This window comes from Diaphorina citri, unplaced genomic scaffold, assembly GCF_000475195.1.
Source record: "Diaphorina citri unplaced genomic scaffold, Diaci psyllid genome assembly version 1.1 scaffold1152, whole genome shotgun sequence".
NCBI lineage: Eukaryota > Metazoa > Arthropoda > Insecta > Hemiptera > Psyllidae > Diaphorina > Diaphorina citri.
The window spans coordinates 3,626-28,158 of record NW_007378581.1 but is presented as its reverse complement, the minus strand read 5'-3'; the positions used below and the strand labels follow the sequence as shown (position 1 = coordinate 28,158).

Genomic DNA, 24,533 nt, shown 5'->3' with positions numbered 1-24,533 from the left:
AAAACCTGAATTATTTACCCCTGGAGTAACTACAGTTACTTACACGGGAACTGGGGATCCCGGGGTCACGAACAACAAGCTGGGTCCGTCCCTCCGGGAATTTTTTCGCTCCTGGGGCTTCGCGCGATTGTGCATGCGGTCGTACCTGGTACGGGCTCCAAACTGAGTATCACTCATAGCCTGCTGAGCCATGCCTACAATCTCAGCATCCTTCCATATATCTTACCTGGTACGGGCTCCAAACTGAGTATCACTCATAGCCTGCTGAGCCATGCCTACAATCTCAGCATCCTTCCATATATCTTACCTGGTACGGGCTCCAAACTGAGTATCACTCATAGCCTGCTGAGCCATGCCTACAATCTCAGCATCCTTCCATATGTGAGCGACGAATGGGTCTTGAGATACTTGCAGTAGAGATACGACGTTCTCATTCAGGGGATCCATGTTCTTCATCAGCCACTTCTCAGCTGAGTAATCCACCTGGAAGATGTAGAAATATGTTGGTAATAATTAGATGCATATTAGACATCCAAAATAAATAATATACATACTACTCTTTATTACTTTTTACTTTCCTTTTATATTTCATTTTATTATTTTTTTCTACTGTATTTGATTGTTGTTTGTGTTTGTTTAGTTTATTTTTTTCTATTGTCATTTTTGTACAAAGGGTTAGTCCCGTAAATAAATAAATAATCAAAAATCAAATCAAATCACTATAAAGCAATCAAAACTGGAGTAGTACATATAACCCAGGTGTTGATGAGCACCACTTAAAAAATAATAGAACATGGATAGATAGAGATCATGAATTCTTCGTGGTATATATAAAAAAAGAGCTTTTTGCTTTTTCAAAATTTTTGTGGATATCACAGCATTAGACTGTGGGAGTAAAGGGAGATTTCAGTCTCATTCTAGTAATATTAACAGGCTATTCTACTAAGTGCCTCTTTTACTATTTTCATCTACTCGTATTATCAATCTTTATACATTGGTAATGCCGCCACTGGTGGCTACTCGATTTAGGTAGCTACTCCATTGTCCTCACGAGGCTGAGTGCACCCCGAACTCCAAGCACAGAGCCGAAAAAACTTCGGCCACGCCGGAATCGAACTCGGAACCCCTCGCATGCAAGCCTAGTCACTAGTGTGATACCCACTCGGGCACGGAGGTTGTCCTTTAAAAAAATAAATAGAATAGAATATACCCTGTTTATCATCCCGGAATGAGACTGAAAAGTCCCTTTACTCTCGCAGTCTAAACTTATGTATACAGAATAGGTGTAAATTCTATAGTAAAACCCTAGCTAAATACTGCTCGCTTCCGTGGTATCCTCAATCCATAAGTGCCTCCTGGGTGGTGCTAAATGAGCAGTCTAACATGCAAGATGCCTCCCAAAGTGGTAAAATAATAGTAAACATTATAATTAGATTATAATGTACATACCTTGCCAGCATAGTGAACAATGGCAAAGTCGGCCACGCCACGGAAGTCTGTCTTCTTGAACTTGGCATGTTGAGAGTGAGATTGCACCAACTTCTCGACGAAACTACGATCTGTTGCCTTGGGGAACCAACACTCCTCGTCCAGTAGAGCCATGATGCCCATGGGCTGGAAGTGGGAATAGAACCAAATAAATACAGATAAATTGAATGATAGAAGCGGTAGAAAAATTGGAGTAAGGTGCGCAGGAGTTTGAAGTAAAGAGAGCAAAATGGCAAATTCATCTTATAAGAATAATTATAATGTACATACCTTGCCAGCATAGTGAACAATGGCAAAGTCGGCCACGCCACGGAAGTCTGTCTTCTTGAACTTGGCATGTTGAGAGTGAGATTGCACCAACTTCTCGACGAAACTACGATCTGTTGCCTTGGGGAACCAACACTCCTCGTCCAGTAGAGCCATGATGCCCATGGGCTGGAAATAGAACCAAATAATTACAGATAAATTGAATGATAAAAGCGGTAGGAAAATTGGAGTAAGGTGCGCAGGAGTTTGAAGTAAAAAGAACCAAATGGCAAATTCATAGAATCATAAGAGAAAAGGGAAATGGATTTTCCTCACAAATGAGAAGAAAATTGTGGAAACTCAACAAACATGACATCTTGATGCTTATCGAGAGTCGCTTCCGGAATTTAAAGGCGCCGCGTTCACACGAAGAGATACGCCAGGAGGGGAAGTGAAATGACAAACACGCGTTCAGTTCGCGTTGGACTGGCGTCACACCCGCGTCGTCACCCAGAGCTTATGGCAAGCGGACTATTTAATCTTTATTTGCCGTTTTACACCTACGTTACGGTCTAGTACTTTGTTCGTTACCTTATCAATCAAATCAATCGTAGGTTGCAGATCGAGCCCGAAATCGATGAATTTCCACTCAATCCCCTCACGCTGATACTCCTCTTGTTCCAATATGAACATTGTGTGGTTAAACAACTGTTGCAGCTTTTCGTTCGTGTAATTGATACACAGTTGCTCGAATGAGTTAAGCTCGAATATCTCGAACCCGGCCATGTCGAGAATCCCGATGAATGAGGCACCCTGTAATAGAGAAGAAAGAGGGTAGAGTGTGAGTGAGACACACAGTATTGAGCTAAATTTAATGTTAAATAAATAAACAATAGTAATATATTTTATTTAATAAAACTATATTACATATAAAAACTTCTTGTTAGAAGAACCTGGTAGGGTTCCCATGTAGGGTTCCATGAAGCCAAATCGAACACGTTGCTTGTAAAAGGGGAAAAGGAATCGTGAAAGCGGTTTGTATGTTACCTGACGTTTGGTGCGGTCCAGGGAACGATTGATTCGGTTGACTAACCAGCGGAACATTCGCTCGTAGCATGCCTTGGATATTGCCTCCACTGCAAACTCCACCTGAGAGTAAAACAAGAAAACATTTATAAAGAAAAAGTATGCTTTATTATTTATTTTTTTTTTCTCTCTCGTTAGGCGCTTTAACACTATTGTGTCGTTCGCGCCGATATGCTTTAATTGATTTGAAAGAATAGAATAAAATATGCCTTGTTTATCCTGGTCGAATGAGACTAAAATTCCCCTTACCCCAGCAGTCTAAACAACGCCCATGTATTTCATGGGTACTCAATACGAGTATGTACTCAGCTTTCACATTACTTCGCATTACTCAAAAGCTTTCGCGCTTGCTTGCCATGCAGAAGGTCCCGGGTTCGAATTCCTGACGACTAGCTTATAACTTATTTACTCTCATTTCAGAGTGAAATTAGTTACTTCCCCATAGTTTTCCCTTAATGAAAATGATAACATATAACTTTTACCCAGGACCAGAAACCAAAATTTGGGGTTAGGGGGTTAGGGCTAATATTACAACTATAACATTGTGCCCACCACGCACACTCAGAACGTCTGACAGACCGCGGCCTGTCGGAACGTGTGAGGTAGGAAAAGCTTGATACATTGGCCTGTCAAACCGTCTGACAGATCTGGGTCCGAAGTAGAGATGGGGATCGATCTCCGATTTAATCGAAGATCGATTTTTTTTTATCGATTTTTTTGCAAAAAAATCGATCGGTTTTTTGAATCGATCTGGATTATTGAGATATTGGGAAAATCCTACAATGCTGCAGTGAGCGCCAAAGTTGTGACATAATAACACAAAGAAACTGCATTTACATTGTATCAATGGAAGGAAAAAGTATCCTGAGTAATTGAAAAGGCTTAATATAGGAAATTGTACCAACGGAGGTCCTTATCGTCCCTAAATCAAAGAGAGGAGGGTATTAGGATAGAAGAGAACGTTCCGAGAACGAACCTTAAGATAGAGTTCGTCCCGGGCAGGGATCGAAACCGCGACCTGGGCGCTTACAAACTGTAAGTATCAGGTCTTCATGATGGCAAATGGGGCTCCTGTTTACCAGGCAAGCGTCTACGCCACCGAGGCAGATAAAAGAAATCAATTAAACGTTTATCCCACGTCCACATCAAATCGATAGAGAGAAAAAAACAAGCTGTGTCCGTCCCTCCGGAAATTTTTAGCCCGTAGTTTATTCGATCGTGATTAGAAAAAATCAGTACCTATGTACCTACCTAATTTGTTTAATATTCACTTTATTATCATTCTTGAACCACTTTTTAAAAAAAAAAAAAAAAAAAAAAAAAAAAAAAAAAAAACAAAAAAACTTCAACGCACATTCATTTACATCCATGCCTATCCAAGAACGGAAAAGTAAAAGTCTGATTAGAAAATTCCCGCCCTCGCCGGGATTCGAACCCAGTACCTTCGGGTAAAGAGTCAGTGATTTTAACCACTCGGTCAAAAAGGTGGGCACACTGGACACTCCTTCTTAATATTTGATAACACCACTCTGACATTCGTCACTGCAACCCATTGATTTTTTGAAAGGCTTTAGTGGCGGAATTCTGAGCTCTCCCACCCAACTGTATTATAGCAGGGCCCAAAGTCTGACATCATCAGAACCGAAGATATCAGACCGAAGCCTAGATCACAAGGCTAAGATAGGACGATCCGAGGCCCCAACTCATCCCATCGCTGTTATCGCTATCTCTTCTGTGGTTCGATGGCATGAGTTGTGGCCTCGGATCGTCCTATCTTAGCCTTGTGATCTAGGCTTCGGTCTGATATCTTCGGTTCTGATGATGATTAGACTTTCGGCCCTGCTACAATATTAAGGAATTTAGAATTGAATTGAATTTTTTAAACAAGAAAAGTTTTTCTTGGATAACATTTAAATTGGATTTTTTGTTGTTTTGTTATTCCCCCCAGTGTTCTCACCTGCTCTTTCGTCTGGCTCTTGGTAACAAAGTCTCTGCCCACTTTGATACGTGGTTTCAGGAATGCCTTGGTCATCTCAGTTATGCTCAGACCCAACAACTTGGCAATCTTCTGAGCTACAGTATTATCTGGTAGTGAAGCTTGGTCAGAATTACGTTCCTGCTTGAATTGCATGGATCCAAACAACATAACAGCACTCACAATACGGAATATAGCTGAAACATATAGAACACTTGGGTTAAGTAATTTTCACCGTGGTGGGTATTTGGATGGATAACCACAGTTTTGTATGGTATAGGAGTCTGGTCAAATTCCATCCCCTGTTTGAATGGCAAAGATCAAATATTTACAAGCTGAAAATTAAACATAACTCAGTCAATAAAAATAAAATAAAATCTGAAGTCGAACCATCCCAGAATAGTTCGATTGGTTGGTAGCGCGTCTGCCTTGTAAGCGCTAGGCTGTGGGTTCGATTCCCGCCCGGGCCGGATTTTATTCTGAACGCATAATGTTCATATTCGGAACGGCTGGCTTTCTCCTATCTTGTGTTCCTCTTCGTTTTCGGGACGATAAGACCTCAGCAGTTATACAGTTCCCTCTATCAAACCTCAATATCTTCCTATCCTGTATTGAGGATAAAATTCCATACCTCGGCTGGGATTGAACCCACGCCCTTCTGTTTACCAGGCGAGCGCCTTGACCACTACACCACCGAGCAAAAAAAGCAATATTATAAATTTATTACTTTCTATTTACATTGGGAGTGCAATAGTCCTACATACTGGACTCCGCACACGGGAATTTCGTCAGAAAAGACCCCCATTTCAATGTAATACTCTCTGTTTAACGTCCCCTAGCCAGACAGGACAGTGAAAGTTGATTAATAACACTGTGATGAGTTTGAATAAAAGTATACCTCTTATCAAATCAAATCCCCATCCGTGGCATCTTTAATCAGAGTTTAAACTCGGTTTTAACTCTTTGATGAAGCAATCTAATTGGCTGAAAATCAGATAGGTTCTACAGCTAAGGTAACAGAGACTTGGCCAAGGTTGGGTTCCTCTCTCACTGAGTGAGAATATACTAAGGTGTTCAAAAAAGTGGTAAACTATAGTAGGTTTTATATATAAAAAAAGGTCAATTCAACCACATGCTAATTAGATATTGATGCTGAAACCACTAACCTCAAGTGTCATACTACGCTAGTTGATATCAAGATACCAGAACAAATCATAGTCAGGACAAGAATGGAAATTGAAAAGGAAATGGACCGACAGAACAGGACCAAAAGAACATAAAGAAGGACATAGAAGGAAAAACACAAAATGTTAAGGATAGAGGAGAGAGGAGAGAGTATAAAAGGAAAAGTAAAGAGTAGAAAGAAAACACAGGAGAGGTAAAAGGAAGAACAAAATAGAAAAGGAGGAGATGAAAGAAAAAAAAAAAAATACAACAAACCAAAGATAGAAAGAAAATTGATAAAAGGAGGACGAGATAAAAGGAAAACATAATAGACCGAGGATAAAGGTAGAAAGGAAATCCAATAAAGGGAATCCAATAAAGGAAAGTGGTTGCGTGAAAAACAGAAAGAAACAAGATATCTAGTTAGACATTCCCAAAACCATTTCGAGCAAAATCAGTTAAGAAAATCTATGTATGTAGAATTCTAGAAGAACTTCATAAAAGAGATCTTTATTTACCAAAAACCAAAATCACCTGACGACTAGCTTATAACTTATTTACTCTCATTTCAGAGTGAAATTAGTTACTTCCCCATAGTTTTCCCTTAATGAAAATGATAACCTATAACTTTTACCCAGGACCAGAAACCAAAATTTGGGGTTAGATCTAATATTATATAGTACTATACTATTATACCGCTCAGACTGTCTGACAGACCGCGGCCTGTCGGAACGTGTGTGGCGGGAAAAGCTTGATACATTGGTCTATCAAACCGTCTGACAGATCTAGATCTGAAGCTTTTTCCGCTACACACGTTTCGACTGTCTCTCTGAGGTTTCTCTCATATCTTAAACAGATAAGGTTCGTTCTCGGAACGGCTGGCTTTCTCCTGTCCTGTCTTCTTCCTCTCTTCGACTGTCTGACAGACCTAGCTCCGACAGTCAGAGCGTGATTCCCTGGCGTTTGGCGTATTGTATTATTAGTCTGGCGAGAAATTAGTGTCAAAATTTTGGAAAGAAAAACACCTCTCACAGTTGGGGGCGGCATTTTTAATGTTTAAAATTTTGAAGAAAAAAAAAAGCTTAACTTTGACGAAAAAAGAGTAAAAAAAAACAGACATTTAAAGAAGAGAAACAGAAAATACTTACTATAAGTAGTGCTTGACTAGGTACCTGATCACATGCATGGAACAGAATAGAGAAAAACATTTGGATAGAATCATTGGAAGACGCAGGTTTCGAACATTTCGCACAAAACCAAACCGTACACCTTTATCTACGTGAGATGATTTCACTGCACAGAGAAAATTCGGTGTACACAGAGGGAAATTCGGTGTCCACAGAGGAAAATTTGGTGTGCACAGAGGAAAATTCGGTGTACGCAGAGGGAAATTCGGTGTCCACAGAGGAAAATTCGGTGTGCACAGAGGAAAATTCGGTGTACACAGAGGAAAATTCGGTGTACACAGCGGAAAATTTGGTGTGCACAGAGGAAAATTCAGTATGGAGAGGGGTTTTTTTTCCATAGTGCACAAGAAACTTTTCTGAGTACACAGAGAAAAATTCACTGTGGAGCACAGAGAAAAATTCCATCCGGGCACAGAATAATTTCACTCGCAGGTTTCGAACATTTCGCACAAAACCAAACCGTACACCTTTATCTACGTGAGATGATTTCACTGCACAGAGAAAATTCGGTGTACGCAGAGGGAAATACGGTGTCCACAGAGGAAAATTCGATGTGCACAGAGGAAAATTCGGAGTACACAGAGGAAAATTCGGTGTGCACAGAGGAAAATTCGGTGTGCACAGAGGAAAATTCGGTGTACACAGCGGAAAATTCGGTGTGCACAGAGGAAAATTTGGTGTGCACAGCGGAAAATTCGGTGTGCACAGAGGAAAATTCGGTTTGCACAGAGGAAAATTCGTTGTGCTCAGAGCAAAACTCGTTGTGCACAGAGGAAAATTCGTTGTGCACAGAGGAAAATTCAGTATGGAGAGGGGGTTTTTTTCCATAGTGCACAGAAAACTTTTCTGAGTACACAGAGAAAATTTCACTGTGGAGCACAGAGAAAAATTCCATCCGGGCATAGAATAATTTCACTGTGCAGGGAAATCATCATAGTGTACAAAATTATAATACATGGTGCATAGAAAATAGGGGAGAATGACTAAAACTAATTGCAAACTAAAGTGCACAGAGAATAATTCAGATTGCACAGAGAAATCTTCTGATACACAGAGAAGAATTCAAATTGCACAGAGAAAAATTCAAACTGCACAGAGTAAAATTTCTGATGCACAGAGAAGAATTCAAACTGCACAGAGAAATTTTCAAACCGCACAGAGTAAATATTCTGGTGCACAGAGAAAAAACTTCTGGTGCAGACAGTGGTTCATAGATAAAGAAATTAACTGCACAGAGTAAAATTTCTGATGCACAGAGAAGAATTCAAACTGCACAGAGAAATTTTCAAACCGCACAGAGTAAATATTCTGGTGTACAGAGAAAAAACTTCTGGTGCAGACAGTGGTTCATAGATAAAGAAATTGCAAGGAATTCACATTCCGTACCACTTCCTCTGCTGTCACCCTGTATGTGTGCGTTTTATACATGTGCTAACAGATCACCCTATCTACTTGTTGGCAAATATTAAATCACTAACTATTTATAATAAAATAATTAGAACAAGAATGCAGTAGAAAATGTAAACAATACGATACAAGGAAATGATGTTTTATTTTGGAACGTACCTAATATTTGAACTTTGCTTCCCTTGAAATTACAAATTATGTTTTATTTTGGAACGTACCTAATATTTGAACTTTGCTTCCCTTGAAATTACAAATTGAAGGGTTTCATAGAATAAGTTCCTAAACTTCCTTCCTAACCATCCCTGGGTCTTTATAGGTAGAACGGTCTTTCTAAAGTGTCATATTGTCAAAAATTTTGGCAGAAAAATAAAATAATTTAATAGAAATCATGATGGTATCTCTATTGACCACGAAAATGAGAAGAGATACCTGAGTTTTTGTTAAAACCTTCCAATACTTTTGAACAATACCTAATCAAAAAACTGCTTTACCAGTTTTACTCGAAACTCGATTATTTATCATCTTCAAACTCTTCTTGAAAAGAACTCTTCAATTTTCTCATTTTTTCGAACGTAGCGAGGTACAAGCTTACAATTTACTACACATTCCTTAAATTAGTTATCTCCTATAGTAATGTTAAGTTTATTATTAATAATAATCATAAAAATAAGTACATAATGCTCTCTGTTTAACGTCCCCTAGCCAGACAGGACAGTGAAAGTTGATTAATAACACTGTGATGAGTTTGAATAAAAGTATACCTCTTATTAAATCAAATCAAATCCCCATCCGTGGCACAAGCTCTGCTTATACGGATGGGTATACCATTTATATGAAAAATGTATGTTCTGAGTTTTTTGTCGATCAAATATAAATGGAAACTTGTTAAATAAATATGTAAATGAAGTTACAATTTTGGCAATATAGATATCAAATGGGTCATTCAACACGAGAACAAGGTATAGCTGGAGGACCCTTATACGGATGGGTATACCATTTATAAGAAAAATGTATGTTCTGAGTTTTTTGTTGATCAAATATATGTAAATGGAAACTTGTTAAATAAATATGTAAATGAAGTTACAATTTCGGCAATATAAACATCAAATGGGTCATTCAACACGAGAACAAGGTATAGCTGGAGGACCTTACACACATTACACAGGGAGCAGACCAGTGTCGTGCTATGGGACTATAAATAGGGATCAGAGCAGCCAAACCCTAACCAGCCTGGCTAGCTTTTGTTGTTGTTGCTGCTGGAACAGTTAACATAAAATTACTGATCATATTGGGATAATTAAGTGGCGCCTATAAACAGAGATAATCAAGTCGTAAAAAAGTTGTAAATTGATTTTGTTTCGCGGTAATTCTGAGAAATGAGTTGAAATTCTGGGAAAATGGTGTTGGTCGGCTGCTTTGACCGGGATTCGCCTTAAGGCGTGTTTTTCCTACAACGTTTTCCTATTGATGGTGTGGAACGTGACAGGCTCAAAACGATCATCGTATTTGAGCATATTTTATGTTTCTCTCATATCTTAAACAGATAAGGTTCGTTCTCGGAACGGCTGGCTTTCTCCTATCCTGTCTTCCTCCTCTCTTCGCTTTCGGGACGATAAGACCTTATACCTAATCAAAAAATAGTTCCCTCTCTCAAACCTCTTAAAAAAAGCTACGTTTAACTGATGGAAATTTTGCCAGCCTAAATATTTTGAACGATAGAATGGACCTGCCTTGTAAGGGCTATAGGTCACGGATTATTTTCAAAAAATGTTATTTCTTTTTCTACCTTTCCATTTAAGATGCAACACATTATTTGAAACAGTGTTTATTACCTATCCAACATATCATTTGAAACAGGTGTGTCTGGGTCATTCCACATGTTGATTTATTATTCAAGTATTTGATCTCTGCCTTTTTAATACCGAATAAATCAAATGAGAATAAAACATAAAATAAATAAAATAAATCACGGAGGACAATAAAGTGTTCACACATTTGATTGGTCGAGATGGAGATGGATTGTGTCCATATTTGAATAGGACAACCTGACCCATGACCATCTAGCTAGACCGGAGGTTCTCAAAGTGGTGGTCTGTGAGAATCCCTTTAAAATAATTGGGTTGAGTGGAAAATCCGTTCCGAAAATGAACCTTAGGTATCTGGTCGCCAACACGGGAATCGAACCCGTGACTTAGCGCTTATGAGGCAGGCTTGCTACCCTCCGCGCTAACTAGGCTGGCTAATGCCTAATTTAATTTTATTATTTGCAAATAGGTATACTGGTATAGGTATTTGACTATCAACAGTGGGTTGGGGTTATAATTTTCTTGAAGTGGTCCCCAAGACCCTAGGTTATGAAATCCCAAAGTGGTTTGCGGTTCATGCCCAGTTGGGAACCACTGACTCGATAGAACCGGTGGTAATTATATCGATAAAGTGTGATAAGTGACATTCACACAGAAAAAAAGTTGACCAAAACGGACACGAACCATTATCTCTCGAATACAGGGTTCTACCCGGAGATAATAAAAAGATGGGTGTTTCACCGCCGCGCGCCGTTTTCATTTCGTAGCAATGAAACAACTGCTACATTAGCCTCGTGTTGTCTGTGTCGTAGCATGCCCATCCCGTATATTCTCCGAGAGTTTCCACCTTCAGTCTAGGTTCCTATTCCTATAATAAGGAAAGTAACAAAAAGTAAATATGAGAAGCAAAGTTCAAATACGGCAATAATATGTTGTAGGTATTGTTGTAGCTATGATATGTAATATGTTGTACCTGTGTACAGTACGTACATTGACCTAGACCTATTTAGAGTGCACAAATCATTTCCTACTTACAAGGCGTAAAATTGGATTTTCTTTTATTAATAAAAAATAATGTCCAAAAGCCTGTTTGCATTACTTATTCAGAAACAGAAAAAAAGTTGGTACAGCTGGGATTCGAACCCCGGTACTACAAGTATAGAGTTATCCTAAAGGCCAGAGGCCAGAATCCTAACAAGAAGGGAGAAATCAGGCCAGAAAGCCCCGTTCACAATATTAACTTGCATGCAAGTTGGGTACTCACATGCCCACTTGCACGTCTCGCTGAATTGTGTAAACGAGGCTTTCAGAAATAGGGGCGGGGCCTCAAATAGTACTAAAACTAAATCATAAAGCCTGGTACACACGTACGAATAGATAGGACAACAAAGTAAAAAAAAAATGTTCGTGGGAACGTGAAACTGTGTAAAATTTCTGCACTATGAGTATTGAAAAAGGAATTTAAAAGGCGTTTTTCAAAGTTCACATAAAAAAAAAAAAAAAATAAAAATAAAAAAAACACCTCGGTAAATAGAGGGAAAAATATATGTAGAGAGAAGAGATTATGTAGAGTCTATGTGGTCCAAAAAAGGTTAAGAACCGCTGATGTCTGTGTAGAAATTAAAGAGACCAGATAGCCAAGCCTTTTATTTTATTTGGCAGCATTGACTTGTTGAGTGGTTCAGGCGGCGTGATGGTTCCCTCTATTAGGCCGGCCATTAACAATCAGGTAGACCTGAGTTCTACTGTTCTAGCCACAAAACGTTGTTAAAAAAAAAAAAAAAATAATAATAAAATAAAATAAAAAAAAAATCATCGAATTTTCTGACGACATCGCGTCGATTCGAACCACTAATCCGAAGTCCACCTAACCACCACACCACTGAGGTTGGTCAATTTGTTTATATTGACAAATTGACATGCTTGTATAAAATTTGTCAAGTCAAATTTCTCAATTCTCTTCGTTTACTTGGACACCTGTCAAATTTCTGTACTCTAGCTACCGGGCTAAAATGTCAATTCAAATTTTTATTCACTAGCTACTGGACTATAACGTGACTAATGTCCATAAAAGGGCATCAATTCATCAGTTGTGATTTGACAAGATACGTCCCCCCTAAGGCTCTAGGTCCCCTATTCATTAATATTGATTGGAAACCTACCCTTAAGGGTGTATAAATCAACTAATTAGCGTCCTAAATGTTTAGAATTGAACGCTTTGATGTAATAATGACCCAATTCTGCATTCTCCTTTTCCCATGTTCAGACGGGATCGGTGTTTTTTCGTCAGCCTCTCAATCAGCCCAGGGATGATTGCTTTGGGTTGAGATTTGGTTTTGGCTACAAAAATTTCACGAGTGGATGCCCTTCGCTCTCAACCTTTGCTATTTCTTTAGCAAGGGAAATTTCCTGCTGGTATGCTTTAAAGTTACCCAGCCAGACTAAGCTGGGGATGCCCTTTGCACTCAACCTTTGCTATTCCTTTAGCAAGGGAAATTTCAGGCTGTGCTTTAAATTTCCCCAGCCACACTAAGGTGGTCTACTCCCTGTTCAAGATCCCCCAGCTAGACCGAAATCCCCTGTCGAATAGAACTGTTCAATTGGTTATGTCTTGTGTACTTTAACTTTAACTTTAACACAGAAGAGTGGTCATGTCAGCATGACCGCGACATATGTTGACATAACCTACATTCCTTATTTAGAAATATGACAAAACAAAATACAGAAATCACAACATAAATCAATAATAATCAGTATAATCACACACAAGATCGGCGAAAAATTCCATAAGGCCAGGCTTATACATTATAGTAGCCAGTAGTCAGGCTTATAGTTATAGTCATATTATCAGAACAAGGATCAGCACTTCATAATAGTTATCCGTGCTTATATTTGTGTCCTTTCTATCGCTATATCTACATTGTATCAATGGTGAAACGACCATCTTTAAAATTTGGCTTTAATAGAGGCAATTTCCCTGTATTACAGGACTTATAAGTTTCATGAAACGGGGCCCTGGGGAAAACTGAGGGATTTAAACCAGTAGGTATAAGTAGGTAAAGGGGAGAGAATTCGTAATGAACCTTTTCACAAAATGGAGAGAATTCGTTGCGGGAGAGAATTCGTAAAGGAGAGAACTCGGGCAAAAAAAGGTCCACGGGAGAGAATTCGTTACCTCCCGTTGGGAACTCGGGACCCACCTAACTGCACCGCAAAGGGCTCTCGGAGTCTTGGAGAGGAGGTAACGAATTCGCTCCCCTTGGCCTTTTTAAATCCGAGTTCACTCCGGCTCGTGGAAGGGCAACGAGTTCACTCCGGTCCTAGTCTAGTCTAGATTTCGATTTGACCGTAAAAAAATCGTAACGTATGTAGCAAGGCTTAAAAGTCATATGTAAGAAGTGGTTCTCAAAACAAGGGCCAAATAAAGGGGGGGGGGACTTACCGAATGAGGGGCCGTGGAGGAGCCCTTGGGTTTGGAGGCGGCCACGTAGGCCAAATATTGAATCACTTTCTTGGTGTTCTCGGTTTTGCCGGCGCCGGACTCTCCGGTACACAGAATGGACTGGTCCTCACGATCTGAAAGGAAAGTGGTAGGTAGGGTTAGTGCAATATGGTCCTAAACAAAAATGGACGCGGCACACAAGGGATCAAGAAGAGACCGTCTTAACATAATAATAGGGTTAGTGAATAACTGATGATTTGATTTCTATAAGCTTAACCTGTAGCTTTTGGGGCTGTATGCCCCTACATTCAAACCTAAGAGTGGGCTTTTTAGTCCGTCCGTCCTTCCTTTATTATTACTAATAATAAAAGGTATAGTGAACGGACTATTGTATTCGCTTCGGTGTCTGTCTGTCAGTCAGTCTGTCCCCATAGAAGGACCTATCCAAACCTGGTCGACCTATATATCAAATTAAAGGTCTTTTTACCAGGATCACAAACATGGTGGTGCAAATTTTGTCCAGAGAACCATAAAGCCAAAAAACCAAAAAAAAAAAAAAAAACTGGTTTTGGGGGGATTTTTTTTCACATTTTCTCACACAAATGAGCTCTGATCTTGAAATTTGTCGCGACGATCAAGTTCTAAACTTTGGATCACATTTAATCTCAAACTTGTGGCCCGGATATCAGTGATTGCTCACCTAAGGCCCGTTGCACACACATCGGTTTTGGACGACCGATTTTTTTTACCGGTCATCCAAATTCCAATAGTGACCGGCACCGATCACCGGTCGGCGTGTGTGCAAGGTCCCATTCCGACGTGTGCTTCACTATTGGAATTTGGACGACCGGTAAAAAATCGGTCGTCCAAAACCGGTGTGTGTGCAACGGGCCTAAGAATTTAGAGTTCAGAATTTTAGATGATAGTTTCGCCAACATAACATTGTACCGTTGTAGACCCCGACTCACCAAGTGCTACGCCAGGCGAGGAAAACGGGGTGAAAAAAGCTGAAGATCCCAGCTCAAGTCCAGGTAAAATAATGGCCACGCTCTTGTCTTCTGGGTGTTCAAGTTATACTAACCCTTACGTATTCTTGAGAGTTCATTGCAACGGTCGTTACATTAATTAGACTTACTTTATCATGGACACTCGTTGCTTTAAGTTGAAAGTCCAGAAGAGGTTAGGTAGTAGTAGTAATAATAATAGTGCTTATTTATACTGCTCGCATAGGACTGAAAAGTCCCTTTACTCCAGCAGTAGGCTACTACTATTATTGTGGTCAAATTCTCAAATTATATTGAGGATAAAATTCCATACCTCAGCTGGGATTGAACCCACGCCCTCCTGTTTACCAGGCGAGCGCCTTGACCACTACACCACCGAGGTAGACCTGACAGGTACACCTGATCAGGTCCGCCTGTCAGGTCTACCTCATAATGTGTGTGCTCATCAGGTATTAGGTAGACAGGCGGACCTTTTCAGCCGTACCTGATCAGGTCTACCTGATAGTGAGTGGCTGGCCTTACGTATATGATAACTGGGGAGTATTTATGTTTGTGTTCGACTATTTAGTATTTATGTTTGTACGACTATTTGGTGTGATGGAGATCACCAAGACTAGTATTGCATATAAGGAGATGCGAACCCCGCACATGACTATACTTGGTACTTGACTTGACTGCTTCTACTTCTCTGTGTAGCTGTGTTTCAATGTACGGTGATTGTAGCAAATGAGTGTGGCGACTCTCTGTGGCATAGCTAATAGCTGTACTAGGAGTTGAACTAGAACTGTAAGGTAGTAAAAAAAGAGAAGAAGAAAAAAAAAAAAACATATTTTTTTATTCCGAGAGTTTCCACCTTCAGTCTAGGTTCCTATTCCAGAACCACTTTCTGGTGTTCTCGTGTTGACCCAGCACCTGAATGGGAAGTATTGTGTCTCTTCTCGCTCATCTGATGAGAGGCATACTACGACACAGACCACAAGGGTCTAATGTAGCAGTTGTTTCATCGCTACGAAATAAAAACGGTGGTGAAACACTCATGTTTTTTTTTTCTTTTTTTTTTTTTTTGCACAGAGAAATCTTCTAATACACAAAGAAGAATTCAAATTGCACAGAGAAAAATTCAAACTGCACAGAGTAAAATTTCTGATGCACGGAGAAGAATTCAAACTGCACAGAGAAATTTTCAAACCGCACAGAGTAAATATTCTGGTGCACAGAGAAAAAACTTCTGGTGCAGAGATAGATAAAGAAATTACAAGGAATTCACATTCCGTACCACTTCCTCTGCTGTCACCCTGTATGTGTGAGTTTTATACATGTGCTAACAGATCACCCTATCTACTTGTTGGCAAATAAATCTCTAACTATTTATAATAAAATAATTAGAAGAAGAATTCAGTAGAAAATGTAAACAATACGATACAAGGAAATGGTGTTTTGTTTCGGAGCCTTAAGGCGTGTTTTTCCTACAACGTTTTCCTATTGATGGTGTGGAACGTGACAGGCTCAAAACGATCATCGTATTTGAGCATATTATTTGAAACGGTGTTTATTACTATCCAACATTATGATTTGAAACAGGTGTGTCTGGGTCATTCCACATGTTGATTTATTATTCAGGTATTTGATCTCTGCCTTTTTAATACCGAATAAATCAATGAGAATAAAACATAAAATAAATAAAATAAATCACGGAGGACAATAAAGTGTTCACACATTTGATTGGTCGAGATGGAGATGGATTGTGTCCATATTTGAATCGGACAACCTGGCCCATGACCATCTAGCTAGACCGGAGGTTCCCAAAGTGGTGGTCTGTGAGAATTCCTTAATTGGGTTGAGTGGAAAATTCGTTCCGAAATGAACCTTAGGTATCTGATCGCCAGCACGGGAATCGAACCCGTGACTTAGCGCTTATGAGGCAGGCTTACTACCTGACTTTCAACAGTGGGCTGGGGTTATAATTTTCTTGAAGTGGTCCCCAAGACCCTAGGTTATGAAATCTCAAAGTGGTTTGCGGTTCTTGCCCAGTTGGGAACCCCTGAATTATAGACTCGATAGAACCGGTGGCAATTATATCGATTAAGTGTGTGATAAGTAACATTCACACAGAAAGAAAATGACAAAAACGGACACGAACCATTATCTCTCGAATACAGGGTTCTACCCGGAGATGAAAAAAAAGATGGGTGTTTCACCGCCGCGCGCCGTCATTTCGTAGCAATGAAACAACTGCTACATTAGCCTCGTGTTGTCTGTGTCGTAGCATGCCCATCCCGTATATTGTTCTCGGAACGGCTGGCTTTCTCCTATCCTGTCTTCCTTCTCTCTTTGATTTCGGGACGATAAGACCATAGCACTTACAGTTCCCTCTATCAAACCTTAAAAAAAAAGAACTGTAAGGTAGTTTTTGTTGTGAAAAAAGAGAGAGAGAAAAAAAAAAAAACATAATTTTTTATTCCGAGAGTTTCCACCTTCAGTCTAGGTTCCTATTCCTATAATAAGGAAAGTAACAAAAAGTAAATATGAGAAGCAAAGTTCAAATACAGCAATAATATGTTGTAGGTATTGTTGTACCTAATGATATGATGTAATATGTTGTACATGTGTACAGTACGTACATTGACCTAGACCTATTTATAGAGTGCACAAATCATTTCCTACTTACAAGGCGTAAAATCGGATTTTCTAATAAGGAAAGTAACAAAAAGTAAATATGAGAAGCAAAGTTCAAATACAGCAATAATATGTTGTAGGTATTGTTGTACCTAATGATAATTATGTAATATGTTGTACCTGTGTACAGTACGTACATTGACCTAGACCTATTTATAGAGTGCACAAATCATTTCCTACTTTCAAGGCGTAAAATTGGATTTTCTTTTATTAATAAAAATAATGTGCAAAAGCCTGTTTGCATTACTTATTCAGAAACAGAAAAAAAAAGTTGGTACAGCTGGGATTCGAACCCCGGTACTACAAGTATAGAGTTATTCTAAAGGCCAGTGGCCAGAATCCTAGCAAGAAGGAAGAAATCAGGCCAGAAAGCCCCGTTCACAATATTAACTTGCATGCAAGTTGGGTGCTCACATGCCCACTTGCACGTCTCGCTGAACCGTGTAAACGAGGCTTTCAGAAATAGGGGGCGGGGCCTCAAATAGTACTAAAACTAAATCATAAAGCCTGATACACACGTACGAATAGATAGGACAACAAAGTAAAAAAAATTGTTCGTGGGAACGTAAAACTGTGTAAAATTTCTACACTATGAGTATTGAGTAAGCCTGTTTGCATTACTTATTCAGAAACAGAAAAAAAAAGTTGGTACAGCTGGGATTCGAACCCCGGTACTACAAGTATAGAGTTATCCTAAAGGCCAGTGGCCAGAATCCTAACAAGAAGGAAGAAATCAGGCCAGAAAGGCCCGTTCACAATATTAACTTGCATGCAAGTTGGGTACTCACATGCCCACTTGCACGTCTCGCTGAACCGTGTAAACGAGGCTTTCAGAAATAGGGGCGGGACCTCAAATAGTACTAAAACTAAATCATAAAGCCTGATACACACGTACGAATAGATAGGACAACAAGGTAAAAAAATTGTTCGTGGGAACGTGAAACTGTGTAAAATTTCTGCACTATGAGTATTGAGTACTGGAGAAAACTGAGGGATTTAAGGTTGGGAACTCGGGACCCACCTAACTGCACCGCACAGGGCTCTTGGAGAGGAGGCAACGAATTCACTCCCCTTGACCTTTTTCAACCCGAGTTCACTCCGGCTCGTGGAAGGGCAACGAGTTCACTCCAGTCCTAATCTAGTCGAGATTTCGATTTGACCGTTAAAAAAAAATCGTAACGTATGTAGCAAGGCTTAAAAGTCATATGATAGAAGTGGTTCTCAAAACAAGGGCCAAATAAAGGGGGGGGGGACTTACCGAATGAGGGGCCGTGGAGGAGCCCTTGGGTTTGGAGGCGGCCACGTAGGCCAAATATTGAATCACTTTCTTGGTGTTCTCGGTTTTGCCGGCGCCGGACTCTCCTGTACACAGAATGGACTGGTCCTCACGATCTGAAAGGAAAGTGGTAGGTAGGGTTAGTGCAATATGGTCCTGAACAAAAATGGACACGGCACACAAGGGATCAAGAAGAGACCGTCTTAACATATTAATAGGGTTAGTGAATAACTGATGATTTGATTTCTATAAGCTTAACCTGTAGCTTTTGGGGCTGTATGCCCCTACATTCAAACCTAAGAGTGGGCTTTTTAGTCCGTCCGTCCTTCCTTTATTATTACTAATAATAAAAGGTATAGTGAACGGACTATTGTATTCGCTTCGGTGTCTGTCTGTCAAAAGTGGTAGGTAGGGTCCTAAACAAAAATGGACGCGGCACACAAGGGATCAAGAAGAGACCGCCTTAACATTAATAATAAGGTTAGTGAATAACTAATGATTTGATTTCTATATAAGCTTAACCTGTAGCCCCTTTGGGGCTGTATGCCCCTACATCTAAACCTAGGAGTGGGCTTTTTAGTCCGTCCTTCCTTTATTATTACAATAGTAATAATAGAAAGTAATAAAAAAGGTATAAGGGACGGACTATTGTATTCGCTTCGGTGTCGGTCTGTCTGTCAGTCAGTCTGTCCCCATAGAAGGACTTATCCAAACCTGTGCCCTAAATCACCAAAGTATGGAAAAGTATCTTACAAGTGTAATAGCCAATGGAAAAGCAGAATTTTGAATTTGGACGAATCATATCGAAATATGGAATTGTAAATACTTTTCCATACTTTGGTGATTTAGGGCTACATACCAAATTTCAAGTCTCTAGCTCTTACCGTTCTCGAGATATTTTGTTTACAGACGGACGCTAACATACCAAATTTCAACTCTCTAGCTCTTACCGTTTTTGAGATATTTTGTTTACAGACAGACAGACACAGAGACACACACACGGACCAATGGCTGAAACTTTGGATTTAGGCTCTAGGGACCTCAAAACGTGTTTTGGCACTAAAATCTGACCATCGAAAATTTGACCCGATTACATTACTTTCCTTCCTATAGGATAAGGAAAGTAAAAAATCTAAACTATCCACCAACTTGAAATTTTAAAGTTGACTTCAAGATACGGGAGATAAGACAGTCGTCTGTGTATTTATCATTACATTCATTGCCATTCTTTGAGTTTTTCTTGTTTCTACATTAGGCCAGCCACTCACTAGGAGGTAGACCCGACAGGTACACCTGATCAGGTCCGCCTGTCAGGTCTACCTCATAATGTATGTGCTCATCAGGTAGACCTGATAGGCGGACCTTGTGCTCATCAGGTATTAGGTAAATAGGCGGACCTTTTCAGCCGTACCAGATCAGGTCTACCTGATACCTGATGAGCACACACATTAGATCAGGTCCGCCTGTCAGGTCTACCTCATAATGTGTGTGCTCATCAGGTATCAGGTAGACCTGACAGGTACACCTGATCAGGTCCGCCTGTCAGGTCTACCTCATAATGTATGTGCTCATCAGGTATCAGGTAGACCTGATAGGCGGACCTTGTGCTCATCAGGTATTAGGTACACAGGCGGACCTTTTCAGCCGTACCTGATCAGGTCTACCTGATAGTGAGTGGCTGGCCTTACGTATATGATAACTGGGGAGTATTTATGTTTGTGTATGACTATTTAGTATTTATGTGTGTACGACTACTTAGTATTTATGTTTGTACGACTATTTGGTGTGATAGGCAACTCTGGTTTTTTTTTTTTTTTTTTTTTTTTTTCCAAGGATTGGGGAGAGTTTGTTTTGACCGGTAGGTCATTTTGAGTGAATTCAACATAATAGTGACTACTGGATCTATGTAGGCATATCTCTTTTGTATACATTGATCTATGTAGTCATTTCTATTTTGTACCCATAGGAGTATTGTAGAGATAACTGGGGAATGTTAATGGTCCGCCTATATCACTATTATCAGTGCAGGAGAAACAACATTCCTCGCCTAGTGGGCCTTACTGTGGTCTACCATGCAGGAGATTGGAATTCAAGTCCCGGTGGTGAAGAAAATTTCGTTTGGTACATTTAAACCAATTGGAGGGCAGCACGTCTACCTTGTAAATGCTAATTCCCACCGGGTTGTTCTTTTTGTATCTGCAATACACCGGGGTGATGGTCTCTAGCCATATTCGATTGGCTTGTCCCGAACCGCAGTCAACCATCGTGAGGAATTCTGCTTGGTCTTTGAAAACAGAGAGAACCCTTGGAAAACTGCCAGCTAGTTAGGCTGGTTAGGGTTAGCTATTCTCCTTCCTATTTTTAGTCCCACAGCTAGACACTAGTCTAATCTCTGTTTAACGTCCCCTAGCCAGACCATCGCTGGACAATCATCTTGAGGACTTGTGCTTGGTTTTGAAAGTAGAGAGACCCCTTGGAAAAACTGTCAGTCAGGCTGGTTAGGGTACGGTGCCAGGCTGATTAGGGTACAGTGCCAGGCTGATTAGGGTACAGTGCCAGGCTGGTTAGGGTACGGTGCCAGGCTGGTTACGGTACGGTGCCAGGCTGGTTACGGTACGGTGCCAGGCTGGTTACGGTACGGTGCCAGGCTGGTTAGGGTACAGTGCCAGGCTGATTAGGGTACAGTACCAGGCTGATTAGGGTACAGTGCCAGGCTGGTTACGGTACGGTGCCAGGCTGGTTAGGGTACGGTGCCAGGCTGGTTACGGTACAGTGCCAGGCTGGTTAGGGTACAGTGCCAGGCTGATTAGGGTACAGTGCCAGGCTGATTAGGGTACAGTGCCAGGCTGGTTACGGTACGGTGCCAGGCTGGTTAGGGTACGGTCCCAGGCTGATTAGGGTACGATGCTACGCCACTAGTTCGGTGCATCGTAGACAGTAATGGACTCGCAGTGTATAGGACTAAAAAAATACCGGTAAATCGTGAACTTTGACGTCACGGCATACGCTCCCGCAGGCGATGACGTCACATCAAATGTCCCGAGCAAAGCTCCCTCGCAGGCAACGCATTACTGTGTTTGTGCGCATACGTTTCTGCGCAGTTCTTTCTGCTCCTCCGCTGGCGCGCTTGCATACTGGCGCTACCTAACGGACGAAAAAAAAAAAAAACAACTGCGTAAAGTTTAACGTCACACATATTTGAACTCTTTCATTAGAACCGAAAATGAAAATTGAATTTCCGACCTTTTACAGTTATTTTTTCGGAGTTTTGACCGCGGATTTGGATTTTTCCCAACTTTTTACATAGGAATCGACCATTTATTAATAATTTTTACCCATTTGCAACTGCTTCATGTACCAACGGAGGTCTTATCGTCCCTAAATCAAAGAGAGGAGGGTATTAGGATAGAAGAGAACGTTCCGAGAACGAACCTTAAGATAAAGTTCGTCCCGGGCAGGGATCGAAACCGCGACCTGGGCGGTTACAAACTGCAAGTATCAGGTCTTCATGGTGGCAAATGGGGCTCCTGTTTACCAGGCAAGCGTCTACGCCACCGAGGCAGATAAAAGAAATCAATTAAACGTTTATCCCACGTCCAAATCAAATTGGTAGAGAAAAAAAAAAAAAATCTAAACTATCCACCAACTTGAAATTTCAAAGTTGACTTTAAGATACGGGAGATAAGACAGTCGTTTCTGTGTTTATCATTACATTCATTGCCATTCTTTGAGTTTTTCTTGTTTCTACATTAGGCCGCCCACTCACTATGAGGTTGACCTGACAGGTACACCTGATCAGGTCCGCCTGTCAGGTCTACCTCATAATGTGTGTGCTCATCAGGTATCAGGTAGACCTGACAGGTACACCTGATCAGGTCCGCGTGTCAGGTCTACCTCATAATGTGTGTGCTCATCAGGTATTAGGTAGACAGGCGGACCTTTTCAGCCGTACCTGATCAGGTCTACCTGATAGTGAGTGGCTGGCCTTACGTATATGATAACTGGGGAGTATTTATGTTTGTGTTCGACTATTTAGTATTTATGTTTGTACGACTATTTGGTGTGATGGAGATCACCAAGACTAGTATTGCATATAAGGAGATGCGAACCCCGCACATGACTATACTTGGTACTTGACTTGACTGCTTCTACTTCTCTGTGTAGCTGTGTTTCAATGTACGGTGATTGTAGCAAGTGAGTGTGGCGACTCTCTGTGGCATAGCTAATAGCTGTACTAGGAGTTGAACTAGAACTGTAAGGTAGCCAGATAACCTTGTGAAGCAGCGCACACACTCATTTGACAAACGTCGATCGAAGTATAACGAAGAACGGTTTTCAGTCAAAGAAACAAACACCAAAGACACTTCGTCGCTTTTAGCGTTATAGCGCCTCGCCTGTACTAGACCATAGGAAAAACAGGGGAAACGAGCTTCAAAAGAGCTTAATACGACTCTTGTTGACCAAGTTGATTGGAGACAAATCCTAATGCCACCCACTCAAGCTCAGACCATCTGGCAGACCGCGGTCTCTCAGACGGTCTGACAGACCCAGGTTAGGTCTGAGCGTAGTACAGACCTAGGTTAGGTCTGACAGATCCAGGTTAGGTCTGAGCGTGTGTACCGGGGCTATAGACTCCGAGTTTCATATTTCCTGAGCCTGGAAGTGTTTAGCACCTGAGAACTTTGCTGATATTGTATACTGATCTGCATTACATTACACTTCATTGTAGCCTCAGTACATTCCTCGAGTATATTGTTGCTATGAGTAGTTCCCGGTTTCTAACATTACAACACGAGTGATTCAGTGAACTGTTGGAATTTACTCTGCAAAAGGGCCGTATAGGGTCCCCATTATCCCTATCCAACCCACAACTAAAAAAAAAGGAAACCTAAAAAGGTGAAATATCTTAAGGCTCACAGTGAAAGAAAAATTTAGTGGTTTGGTGGAAGAGCTCCTCTAGGAGAACCCTGCCACTTAAAAGAAAGCCGTAAAAAAAAAAGGAAATTTCCTTCAAGTGGGGAACATATTTGCCAGATTTCACCACAATTAGATTGGAGGGTAGGGTCTGCGCTGTCTGCCTTGCAAGGTCGCGGGAGCGGGTTTAATTCCCGAAATTTTGTCACCCTAGTTAGCTTGGAGGGTAGTGCGTCTGCCTTGTAAGCGCTAGGTCGCGGAATCGATTTCCGCCCGGGGCTAATTTTATACTCAACAGATAAGGTTCGTTGTCGGAACGGCTTTCCCCTATCCTGTCTTCCTTCTTTCTCCGCTTTCGGAACGATAAGACCTTTGCAGTTACAGTTTCCCCTCATCAAACAAAACAAACAAACAAAAAAAATCGGTCAGTTGAAACCTAACAAACTCGCTTCGTACGATGAAATACTGAGGTTAGATTCTTCCGCGTGTCAGAATTCTAGTATCCTAATCCTGGTCCTGGATGCAACATCACTCTTTCCATTGGCATTCATCTGGTTAGGAATTTTGCGTAGGCACAAACAAAAAGTAAAATGAGGAACTAAGGATATTGGATTTCAATACCTGTAACTACTGGCCGTGGTAGGCTTATACCTAGCTGGTAGGCTTAGCAAGGCTTAGGCATTCGAATAACAAAAAAGACTTTGTTTATGTTATCTGGTACCTGAAGTCAGGTACCAATATAGGTAGTTAGGTATACAATGACACATGGAATAAGCTAGTATAATACTGATGCTAGTTGTATTGTTTAATAGTTGCAAGTAGGTTCTTTGGATTTTCACCTGTCGATTACGACGTGAGTGTGA

General features: G+C 40.7%; 1 protein-coding gene across 1 annotated transcript in view; it reads right to left on the bottom strand.

Annotated features, from left to right (window-relative positions):
• The window catches only part of LOC103514485 (myosin heavy chain, non-muscle-like), a gene marked incomplete at its 5' end in the record, with an annotated part of 67,047 nt that extends 48,175 nt beyond the window's left edge, over positions 1–18,872 (bottom strand). Inside the window, 11 exon segments of the mRNA XM_026827444.1 lie at positions 146–155; positions 227–483; positions 1,759–1,923; positions 2,326–2,547; positions 2,782–2,883; positions 4,778–5,009; positions 6,888–6,943; positions 7,108–7,131; positions 13,801–13,934; positions 18,269–18,329; positions 18,739–18,872. Coding sequence (XP_026683245.1) covers positions 146–155; positions 227–483; positions 1,759–1,923; positions 2,326–2,547; positions 2,782–2,883; positions 4,778–5,009; positions 6,888–6,943; positions 7,108–7,131; positions 13,801–13,934; positions 18,269–18,329; positions 18,739–18,872 — 1,397 coding nt within the window.
• Positions 18,873–24,533: the final 5,661 nt, after the last annotated feature.